Consider the following 12,710-nt stretch of genomic DNA (forward strand, 5'->3'; position numbering starts at 1 on the left):
CAATTAAATGCAAGTTATCAACCACGGCGCCTATTTAAGAAGAAAACCGAAAGCTGGCAAAAAGGTGTCGCTCCTGGGCAGGGAAGCAGCGGGAAGAAGATATCTCCCGCTGTAATTCTACCCTGGGTTTAGATCTTTGGTGCATTTTTGGTGACAAATTGAGGAAGGTGGGTTAACGAGTATAGTGGTGAGAAAAATCTTTAATTATTCAGAATGCTTTGATCGGCGTTTGATGCGGCGTTTCAGAGTCCCCGTCCTTACTGAACCTCTGGTACAAGTATCTGCAAATGCCAAGCATTGTAAACATTCGCAGGATGGAACCAGGAGGTGAAAGAGACAAACCCAAAGTTACCGAGAGCAATAGGGGGGAATGATTTGTCCGGCAGATGTGAGAGTTTTAGTTTTCTTTTCGCTGCGTCGAGGGACTTCGAGATTTTTTTTTTAAAAAAACGAACAGGACATGATCTCACATGTAGCGAGCTCTTTTAGTTCCTTAATCATTTCACGGTTTGTTCAGAGCCTTTTCTCCACCTAAAACGTTTAGTTTCGGATCAATGGGCAGCACCAAAGACGCGACGGGGTAGCGGAAGAGTCAAATTATCCGGAGCCGACAAAACACACACACACACACACACACACACAGAGAGAAACACAGCGAAAAAAGAGAAACTTTTCTTCTCGTATTATCAAAAAAGGTTCGAAATACCACTAGTATGGAAAAAAATGGCAGCGCCCTCAGGAGTATTCGGTCAGGTAGGTTTATACATCTTTCTGTGAAATGTACAAAGAAGTTAAAAGCTTGAAATGGCTGCATTGGCAAAACTCCAGTGTTTATAGAATTAAACGGTATTCTGTTGTTTTAACAATATTATCAAGATCTAGGACACGTGAAAGAGAGTGAGGTTAAAAAAAATAAAGTGACGATTAATGGTCATTCAAGTCTTGGAACTTGTTTAAATTAAATTTAATGCACAATGAGAACTTATAATGAGCGATCAACAGAAATAAAGGGAAACGTGTGGGTTCAGTTGAAATGTACGGGTTCAAGAGGTGCCCGGTTTACACTGGATTCAGATGAGTTTCTCCATCAAAAATGATCGTGTGACTTTTTTTTTACTCTTTGTGTGGCGATTCCGAGTACAGTGGAGATAGGTCAAGGGTCATTGTTGAGATCCAATCGGTTATTATATCTTTTAAAAAAAAGTTACTTTACATTTAATTGCAAAAGTCGATTGCTTTTTGTTTAATATTCACAACTCTGTGCAAGGAAAACTGTGGGAATCATGTTTGCACCCTAATGTATTAGGGAATAAGTGGCTGCAATACGCCCCAAACTGCTGCTTTCACGTGTCAGGGATGATCTGAGCTCTCGATTGTCTGTGCATGTGTGCTGTTGCGTTGGTTGGTTGGTTGAGGATTTTTATATAGTTCTATTTTGTGTTGTTTCGCCACGTAAAACATTGCTAAAAGGTGTTGTTTAATGGCTGATTTTGGCGCCCGTCACTGGCTTATTTGTGTGTCCTTGTTTCAAATATACCGGTATGTTTGATTGATTCATTGCGGGTGGGGAGATATCAGAAATTACTCCGTCTGCTTTCTCTTGAACAGATTATTGACAATCTTTGTGATTGACCAGTAGGTTAATATTTACCCCCACCCCACCCCATAACCACAATCGCATTTAAGTCAATACCGTCACTCCTAAACCAAAACACGAAATATGAAATTGGGCTGTTGGGCCTCTCTAACGACCATCCGATCCCGTTCAAATTGGTAGACATATATTTACATATGTTCAAATTACAGAATTTCAAAAAGACAAGTGACATGAAATGCTTAAAATTGTTTCAAAAAAAGCTCTAACTTTTCTCTGTAGATCTCTGGGCCCGTCTCCCCTTGAAGGGCTGTGATCATCCAAATGTACGCTGACGAATGCCGCTCTCGGAAAATTAAAATGAATGCTTTTGATTTCCATTTGCCCCTCTTTTCTTCGGATTATATTCGTCGTTTGAGCAATTCTAAATGTTTAATCGGCAATGTAAAACCATTCAGCCGCCTGTTCAATGCTTTTATTCGTGTACTTTTCAACTAAAGTACACCGTAAATGGATTTGCCAAAACTTTGGTCACGGCTCCAGAGCGTTCTGGATCTTTTGGGTAAACCTTACTCCTTCACGGCCCTCCGATCGATTTGTCAACACAACACCCCAGCCCTTTCCTCCGATGAATTTGTGTTTTCTTTGTTAATGAATGGTTCCTTTTAAATTACAATACATTGAACTGAAAGGTGGCAATTTCATGAAATTGTTTGAACCTCCGGTATTTAGATATAATCTCAGGTCTAGGAAATAGGGCTGCAAATGTGTATGTAACCGGGAAGTTGCATTTGTGATCTATTTCTTCCGTGCTTAGAATGTGAAGCACTGTTTCAGTTTTTTCGGTATTTCATCTCACCTGTCGACCCAACTGATTTATAAAAGGACGCGATCTCTATTGAAAAGTCTTAGATCGTTGTGGATAACAATCGCCGTGATATACCGAGCTAAAAAGAAGACACAGATATTATTATTGAGAACAATGAAGAAGAAACGGATGACATAGTTGTAAATAGCAGATGTATCAACATGTGAAGGAACACTTTTTAAAATCCTCACTTAAACATTAAGTCAACAGGTTTGTTCATCATCCCGTCCGAAACGTTCATTGCTTGACTTGTCTGGGTTCAGATCGGAGGATCTTCTCCCAACCTTTGCCATTCACCGTTCTCACCCCTCCCACTGGCCCCCGTCTTTTGAAATATTTAATTATGATAGACGATCGTTTATGTGGTGAGAACTCAATGAAATTCAACCCCGAGTTCCATTCTGAAAGCAAGAAGGCCAATACCGATGTCACTCGGTAACCGTTGGCATACTTGTGTTGGCAGTGTGTCCATCAGCCCTTCCTCTATTTAAAATAACACAAGGCTGTCTGCAGTCAGTTGATGTACGAGGCGCTCTTTTTAAACAGGACAGATTGGTCTGCCTTTCAACGACAATGCTCTAAAATATAAGAAGCAGAATAGACGTTTCGCAGACTGGATCCAAAATGTTTCAATATAAAAGAAAACATCCCACATATTGACCTCAAATAGTCATCGTATTAATTAGAAATCTGTCGCACAGTTCACGTGGAATAACTGAAAACAAAGAGATAGGGTGTGGGTTCCTGCGCCCTTCACCCCCTGAGTGACCCCTCCACCTTTCCCCAGTTCCACTTGCGAAAGGACCCTGCCCAGTTATCGATCATAAAAGGGCACTGGTTGCTGAGTCTGACACAAGAATGAATTTGTGCCATTCTAGGACATTAGCCGCTTTCCCTGTCTGTGACCCGTGAAATAATCTATATCATTGTTTACTTTCAGCTTTCTGGCTGACAGATGACAGTGTCGAAAGCCTTTGTATCAGCACGTGCGAGTCACGCTTGTTCGGTGTGGTCGGGCCTGTTTTAAGGTGCTGCCTCTTAGTTAATTAATTGCCCTTTTGATGACGAACCTTACATCATCTGCGTGCATAATCGGAGATTAAATAAACCCTAACTGGGTATCTGTCACGCACTGTTTGTGCACTTTGTCATAGTCGTTGCTTTCAGTGAAGCTACGTTACTTGATCTATAATAATACACAAAAATTTGGAAATACAACTGGAGGTTAGAATGTAGTAATTAGTTTTCGTTATGGAACCTGCTCCTTATTTTAAAAAGTAGGGCATGCTCGAGGAATAATTACCAGAATTTCCGCACGAAAGCGTCAACTTAAACTGCTAAATGCCATTTAGTTGAACATAATCTGATTTTACAATGGTGCATTTTAAATACCCAGGATAGGGGTTATTTTATGATTAAAATTCTTAAATGAAACATTCGAGATCAATTCCTATTCGTGATTTGGGAGAAAAACACACACCTCACATCTCTGTCAAGAGAGACTCAATGGGCCTTCGACTGCCAGATTTCTGGCCCAGGAAACCTGCTGCAGGAATGTCCCCCAGAGGATGAAATGAAGCCCATGTAACCCTTTTCACCCAGCCCTCCTACCAAAAACAAACATAACGTGCCAAGGAAATGGGCAGGAGTTCGTTACGAAGGAACGTAATGGGTCTTCGCCTGTTGAAGAAAACGATTTAGCTTTCTGCTTCTTTACTCCTAAACTCACCAGCCTAATGCGAAAGCATGAAAGAAAGAGAGAGGAAAATTATAGTTTTCTTATTGCTGTTTGATCGTAGAAAGATTGGGATATTACAAATTGCACGGTGTTGGAGTTTCTAGCGAGACACAAATCACACTTTTGGCCATCTCCACGTTAACAAATAATTCCCGGCGCCATCTACAATGGGTCCTTTAAATCAATGGCCTTGTATGTTTTTTGATTCAGGAAGATTAGATTTTTGAGGTGGCAAATATCAGACTGAAAGAAAACACAAGTTAGCTAGGCCATTTGAACTAAGATCTATATTATACACGTAGAATCGATAAATGTGTCCCTTTCCGACACAATTAATTCACTTTACGTGTTCCACTAGCTCACAATATGAAATAGAGTAAAAAGTGAAAAGCAGTTTAGGTCAGCCCGTAAAGTACAATGCCAACAATGTTATACAAAAAGTAAGCATGGGCGATTGATACAACTTGTCTGTCTCATCAAACATTTCGGGTAAATAGATCTGTGTGAGTTCGGGACCTTTGTCATTTTCACTGTTAAAGTTGGCAGACTAACTGTTTGAAGCTGATTCATTTGTTCTGCAATATTTTGAAAATGTGAAGATATAATAATACGTTAACAGTGAAACTCATGCGTCGGCCATTAAGTAAATCTCAACTCAGTTTGGAATTTCCTCCAATACCTAGTAATTGGAAAAGCAACTGATGTCTCATGACCACTCATTCCTGATTAGTGGAGTGAGGTAATTTACTATCATAATCTAATCCTCATTTTAAATGAGGACCGTGTTAATGAAAATAAAGTATCTCGATTAAATTTTCAGAAAATGTTTTCTTTCCGGAGAATTTGGGGAGAAATTATACATTTATTTTCTCAGTCGGATTCCCTTTCGACCCTGGATGTGAACAACACTACTGAACAATCTGTGTTTATAAATTAAGATTGTAATGACAAGTCGAGATATGCTAGTGTACAAAGGCAACATCTTAAACCAAGCGGTTGACATTTATATCAGTCTATGAATAGTTGCCTACATTTTATATATTACTTCCGCATAATAATCACTTTTGATTTTGATTGGCCTAATGATTAAGTTCAAGCATGTTCATAAGCGTAAGATATGTCACATTATAGCTAATAAATCATGCCAACTTTATTTAGTTGACAGCGACAATATTACTTTGATCCCACTGAAGTCGCGACTACTCTTCTGACTGTTTACGTGTTAGAAGTGATTGGTTTGCTCTCCAAGAGCCCAGTGCCAAATAATGACGAGTAATGTTTCAAGGACCAATGAAATGAAAACAACAATTTGGGACGAACTGGGTAATGTTGAAATAATAGAAAGGAACTTTTTAAATAAAATTTGTGAAATTTGTGCCGAAGGAGAAGTGTCCAGAGAGAGAGAGAGAGAGAGAACCATGAGGAGTGGAAGTGGCACCGGGGAAGAGAAAGTGAAAAACTGTATTTGGCGAATGTTAGTGCCCTCTGTCGAAGGCTCCAATGTACAGCTTTGCATAAGCGCAGTACTTTTCCCATTGCTCTCACTCTGCTGCTCCCTCCCCCAGTGTGAGCGATTTCACGGGAGTTTTAAAAGAAAATTCGAGGGGACTCTCTTGATCCCTGCATCTAAAGTAGAAACAAAACGGAAGTGGCGCAAAAATCACCCCCCTCTTGCGATAGTATGTTGTTCACAGGAGCTACAGCTACACCGGGGCGTGGAAGTAGACTGAAATAATTAGTCAGTTCAGTGGAGGGTGCATGTGATATCACCCTACTGCTTTGGTTAAACTTTCAAATTTTCCGCGCAAAAAATTCCTGAATTATAATATTTTATCTGACGTTGAAACATCCTCCCAGATCAGTTTGTTCGCTGCATTTTATTTCGGAGCCCTGTCGTTGATTGTAATGCACCCAATCCCACACGCCTCTATGTATAGGTGCCTGGATATAAATGTGGTTGGTTATTCCCCAGAAACTTAATATAAAGTGTGCGAGAGAGAGAGAGAGAGAGAGAGAGAGAGAGAGTATAAACATTAATATTGAATTAAAAGTTTCTAATTGCCTCAAACGAATCGCAAGCTCGGCGCTAGACCCATACTTCTTCTCTGTCTGTCTCAGACGGTCTCAGTTCTGGGAAGCAGATGGCCCTCTTGACCCCCGATTTATAGTAAAATTTACCACTAAGCGCGCCAGCCATAACTTCGCAGATGATAATAAAATTATACCGTGCCAATGGAATTTCTTCGCATTTTAGCTTTCACCCGCCAAAGTCCACGCGCTAGAACAGAATAGCCCCAGCAATTATACAAACCAAGATAGTTACATTTCTTGGCTGGACCCTTGGGAAAGCAGATCGATCTGACAGACCTTCCTTGAGCCACAAACCCACAAACAATGCGATCTCCACCACCACCCGGAAGACGTGATGTGAACGCAGAGTTTGAAGTGTTAGGAATTCTCAGGAGTTATTAAATATTAAAAATTGAAGCTCTCAGCGCTCTCAGTAACTGCAGTGAAAGTTTCAGCTCAACGACCTTCAAGTCATTAAACTGATATTGATAACTGTTTCTCTCTCCACATATGCTGTCCAGTCTGCTGTGGATTTTCAACATCCGTAGTTTTTTTTTCTCCTTTCGGTTGTCATGGGTTTCTGGGGAAAAGGGAAGTGATCAGTGCATCAATGGAGAGAGACCGCGAATAAAGCTTTGAGGCAGACGAACAACTGGAATCGTATGAATGGCGAACAGCCCAATGGCCGACTCATTTTCCTATTTTATAAGCCATTGAACTCGTAATTTAAAGGCCGTGACTCGTTTTGCTGAAGACTGGCACTTGAATGTTCTGGAAATAAAAATAAATAGAAGTGTTCAAGAAACGTCCATTGACATAAATTACAACGGATTCATTATTGTTCTTTTAAAGATGGAAGTAAGACCTACCTACAAGTGACCCTAAGGCTGTTCGTCCTTAACTACTCACCGAAATCGCTTTGTAACCCAGTCTGTTATTCTGGACGAGAAATAAATCCATCAGCCCTCATATCCCGAAAAGAAACAAAAACTCAACTTTCCAAAAGCATGGGATATCTGTACATATAATCATGCTCTGGTCTTTGACTATCAGAGTTAATTCTAAATGCCAAGGACCCTGTGATATTTCCTCACTGACATCACTAAATGAGTTTAATACCTACTCCTTTTGTGATGAGTATTTCCTACAAATACGGAGGGACACAAAGTCCTCCGTCAAAACAGTATCGTGACGAGGGTTAAATGGCCTTCTGCTGTACGAAGGGATTGTCCCCATCTTCTCTCTTTTATCGCCGGTATTTGTGCGTCTCCAGACCAAAAAAAAATTCCATGCAGATATACTTATTTGCTGCTGTTTCGACACCTAGAATTCAAAATTTTTCCATAAATTCAAACGTGCGTTTGATATAAGGACATTAGAAAATATTTAAGTTCTGAAATGGATCAGACATTCTCTTATATAAAATCATGTCTTGGGGATTCCCAAAATACGTTTGATTTAAACAGGAATCTCTACTGAAGAAATAGATTTAAACTAATAAAATGAAGAATGCTCTATTCCTCTTTAACTTCCATACCACAAAGTTCGGAGTTCATTATTCAAGACATTATGTTAGAAATTATATTTTTGAATCTCTGATTAGAAAAGTGTTCCCGCTCATGACAATTGTTTAGTTGACAGAGCTCAGACGATTTGCGCAAATTTACACGGAGTTTAACGATTAGTTTGACGATTTAAATTAAACATTGTAGGATTTTTTTGAATGTTTTCAAACACATGAAAATAACAAAGGGGGAGAAAAGTTTATTTTGCCTTAAATAAATTAGAAAATAGTTTGAGATAGAGCGATTTTCAGATTCATACAAGCAGCTGAATTCAGAAGGACATTACTAATAATACAATACACTCACATGGCCTATTTGAACCGAGTGGTTCAAATGACAATTAAAACTAAATGACAATTTAGTTTGTTCAAAAGCAGTTATATAATTTCATCCCGCAATACCAGAGTCGATTGAGACGGCGCGGCCCCTTTCTCGAGGTATCGCAGGACTCCAGAAGGGATATTTACAGTCAAAGTGACTTTCCCAATGGACCTCATGCATTCTGGACCTATGGACAGTGGATTTGACCTGACCCAAAGGCATTCTTCATTCTGCCGCATTCTCTCTCTGCACCTGTTGGCCAAATAGTGTGAGCATTGGACTGAAATTTGTCCAGAAACTGAGGCTCTGTGTCTTCGCAGATGCAACAGGATGAACAGTCAAATTAAATAGAAATGGAAAATAAAAACTAGTGTCTATTTGTTCGATGTCTCGTAGAATTTAATGAAGGGCCAACCGTTTTACTTGGTTGGAGGTACCATCCGTTGATCTGTAACACGAAAGCATTTTGTGATTGTAGGGAGGAATGGGCCGCTTTCTGCGATTCTGCATGAAGAATACAATACCCACACATGTGGGTGTCAATAAAGGGAAAATGGGAAAAATAGGTGCCCTTTGATAGCTCCAATCGGTCAATTTTAAAGCTAGCTTGGTGGACAAGGCCTCAGTTTATGCCTCATCCACATCTGGAAATAACACAACTATTTGTATTCGTAGCAGAGGATTGCAGGACTTCAAAAAATATAACATCGGCAGCGGTTGTGAAATATCGACTGTACTCACCAATGCATTACGTTCGGCGTCAAGTTGCTGTGAGAGAGGAAACTGCAAGCTTGCAGATGTAAACACAAAGTCATATATTGAAAATCATTCTGGCACAGTCGCAGGTGATAGATAACTAAATACGCGGCTTCAGCGAAATCACCAAACGGGGAAGGGAAGGATGGCACCAGATTATTGAAATTATGGAACATTTGGTTTTAAAAACGAAAAACTATATTAAGAAAAACAGATTGAACTAAACAAGAGAACTGCAATATCTCACCAAAGGCAGTTTATTCAAGTGAAAGCGTACAGCCGGCTATCATTTCAGTAACATCCAGCATCAAGAATTTATCATATACCTATATTTCAATTAGAAGTTTCAGAACCCCAAGATGTTCAACTATGCTCCTATTATACTTAAGAGTAACTCCAGCATTCCATTAAAACAATATACAGATTTAAATTTTATTTATGTCTTAGAATTATGGAAATGTTTGAATGAATAAAAGTTATCAGTAAAGGTTGGATTTTAGTTTTCTTACATTACTATTTTAGCGTATTTATAAAATAGATTGCTGATTTCCTATTGGCATATTTATGGGCATTTTAATATCAACGTAATACCCTTGTCCGCTAAGGGCCCAAAATTACAATTGTGGTTAATGGCACTCCAAACAGAAGATAACCTCTGATTTGAAATGATTATTAGTTTTTATTACTTTGAAAACCTATGAAATTCTTTGGTGATCTTCGGGGTAAAATGGCAAAACGACTTCTTTCCTTCAGATTTGGCTGGCGGATGCATATAAAAACATTTTGCTTTCCACACGTTAATTAATTGCCGTTGTTGTCCAATTAAAGATGCAACTATTTAATAAAACAATCACGGAACTTTACGGCTCTTGATTAAGGCAAGTTTATCAAAAATATCTAGTGATTTCAAAACAAATAAAACGTAATATCAAAAAATTTAAAAAGTATGTTTAACAATTAGGTGAAAATTCAACTACGGTAAATATCCCTGTATGTGAATACATGTGTTCAGAAAAATGCAGCTCCCAGGTGCAGGTAGAAATTCAACAATAAAAGTTCCCTTCAGAGTAGGATTACAATTAAGTCTGTGAGAATGACCATTCAGATAGTTTTTAAATGAAGATTGAACTACATTTGGTTAGAAGACTTGTCGTGGGGTATTTTTTCTCTTAAATTCCCAGAATTCCCTTAGTTGAACAAATAATTTATGATCAATTAATGTTACACATTTAACAAATTATAATTGCATTTACCATACATCCAACAACCTCAATAATAATAAATTAAAATTGAATGGGAATCATGTTGCAAATGCTTGTTATTATGACCACTTGTTAACTGGCCATAGAAGTGATTTTGTGAGTGTAGTTTCACAGAAGCTTTATTAAATGTTGCAAGTGATTAAAACAAAATATGCAAAATCCTTTACCTATAAAAATAAATGGACATACAATCGATAGTTTATTATCAAATGCAATACTTTCTCTGGACCACCTTGTAAATATATTTTAAAAGAATGTCTTAATTTTGTTTTAACTCAATTACTTTGTTTTATTAATTTAGCTAATATTGCCCAGCCGAAAGTGTTAACTTTTACATTGCTTTCTTCACTGGCTTTACACTGCAGTCGGGCACGAGAATTTTGCAGACTCTTAACTTAGAATATAAATGAGTATCTGATTTATATAAACAAAAAAAAAAGAAGCAAAAAGGATTTGCTGTGGAATATAATTGTCTAAAATTATTCAAATGAAAAATGAGATTCCTTTTAGGGTATCTGAATGAATTCCCTTTAATAGAGAGACGCTTCTCCAGGGTTTAACAGAATGGACCAATCAGAACACAGTATTAAATAACCAATTATTAAAACGACCTCCTCGTGCATCGCTACCACTTGCAGATAATTGGTGAACCTTAAAAAATTGGTTCGAACGATTGGTCAATTTTTGCAGATGAGAATGATGGTTATTGGTGAGTGAATTAGCAGCTCGCACAAGGATTGGCCAAGACATTGAGTTGATTTTTGCTATTGGTCAATGAGAAAGGCGAAAATTGCTTGACTGGCTGGTGATGATGTGATTGACAACGGCCGGGGCCTTGCGTCGTCCCCGCAGGGCTGAGCCTCGGGCGAATCAGCGCCGAATCACTGTGGGCTCAGCCACATTTAAACACTATGGAGGAGACTGAGCGCGACTGAATACAGAGCAGGGGGCCAGCGCACTCCGGGGAAACAGGAACCCGCCTTCACATACACAGCGGACAAATTGCACAAGAAAACGTCAAAAAAGAGAAGCTGGAATTCTTAAAAGGATTTTTTTTCGGGTGTGAACGATTTCGAAGTTAAAATTCACTGCTGTCACTGAGTAGCAATTGGATTCATTTTTGGGGGGCATTGCATTGCATCTGACAAACTTAACTTTCACGTTTCTTGCACAATTCGCCTGAAACCTTGAGGATCACTGTAGAATCTACAATTAGTGGCTGGGATCAAGATCTTCTTCTGGGTTTGCTTGGGGCGCTGCTCACCCTCTTTTGTTTTTGGGAGTATAGGTGAAGGGGTTAAATCCAGACCAGAAAATCGAGGATTTCTCCGAGTTGAAGACCGGCTGCGCCTTTTCATGGAAATCCACTGTAAGCACGACCCGTTTGCAGCAATGCATAGTAAGTAGGCAGCTCCTTCCCTGGCTCGTCTGGCGGTTCCTAGTGAGTGAGAGTGTGTAAGGAGTGCTGGAGCACCAGATTTCACAAACCGATGTTCAGACGTCCCTGGACCCGGAGCCATGTGAAGTCCTTGAAAGGGAACGCGTTTCGCCGAAATTCAGAACCGAGTCACATGTGCACGAATAATTTTACTATCAGCCCCGATTTTCCAGAATTAAAAGCCAGTTAATTGATCGATTTTAAAATTTTCACCATGAAGTAGAAAACAGTAACATTCGAGGACACGGTTACAATATGATCTTAATTACATCTAACTTTTATCCAGAAGTAAGAATTGTTGTTTTCTATATGAACGTCAGTGGCTTTAGTAACAGAACATTTACATTTCTCAACCAAACAAATTGATTGAGTTGTCAGTAAGTTGCAAAAAGAGCAATACCTAAATAAGGTCGATGCCTAACTGTTTCGTTTCGTCCATCCAGATTGTGTTTAATGTTGTGTGTATAGGACGAGGATGAAGCCGTGGCGAAACAGTGAAAGTCTTTAATGGTGGAGTTGAACCAAGCAGAAATTTCCAGCACGTTTGTTTTGGTTGACAGAGTTAGCAAGGACTTGTCCATTTGGTCGATGTTATATGAAATGACACATCCCATCACGGTGTGTTAAGTGTTATTATACCTACAACTTGTAAACAGATGCTTTATCAACTCGAACTAATCATATTGTAGAGGGGTCTATCTAGACACACTTTAGGAATGGCACCTCGTTGGCCAGGTTGACTGAGCATAAATCAGGTTTAAATTTATCCTTCCGACTCCAAAACAAAATATATCGATTTAAAATGGTCACGACACAGTGATGTGGAGCGACTGCGCATACACTAACTTTAAGATCGAAACAAATATTATTGATTTTAGAAATAAATTCTGTGGCAAAAGTCATATAGCTTTAGAACCCTACTCGGTATTAATCTATTTGAAGACTGAATTATATACTTCGTCATTTTAGTCGGATCGCAATTAAAAAAAATAGCCGTAGTTTAATTTTATGATTTTTAAACGGTTAAAAGCTTAGAAACAAGCTGGGTAATGAAGATGAATTTATTCCGATCTGGCGTGAAACCGAGCGAGTTCTTTT

General features: G+C 38.9%; 1 protein-coding gene across 1 annotated transcript in view; it reads left to right on the forward strand.

Annotated features, from left to right (window-relative positions):
• Nucleotides 1–554: 554 nt before the first annotated feature.
• The window catches only part of pax5 (paired box 5), a 246,713-nt gene continuing 234,557 nt past the window's right edge, over nucleotides 555–12,710 (forward strand). Inside the window, exon 1 of the mRNA XM_069925912.1 lies at nucleotides 555–753. Coding sequence (XP_069782013.1) covers nucleotides 714–753 — 40 coding nt within the window. The 5' untranslated portion in view covers nucleotides 555–713. The remainder of the gene's footprint in view (nucleotides 754–12,710) is intronic.

Source organism: Narcine bancroftii, chromosome 1, assembly GCF_036971445.1.
Source record: "Narcine bancroftii isolate sNarBan1 chromosome 1, sNarBan1.hap1, whole genome shotgun sequence".
Lineage (NCBI taxonomy): Eukaryota > Metazoa > Chordata > Chondrichthyes > Torpediniformes > Narcinidae > Narcine > Narcine bancroftii.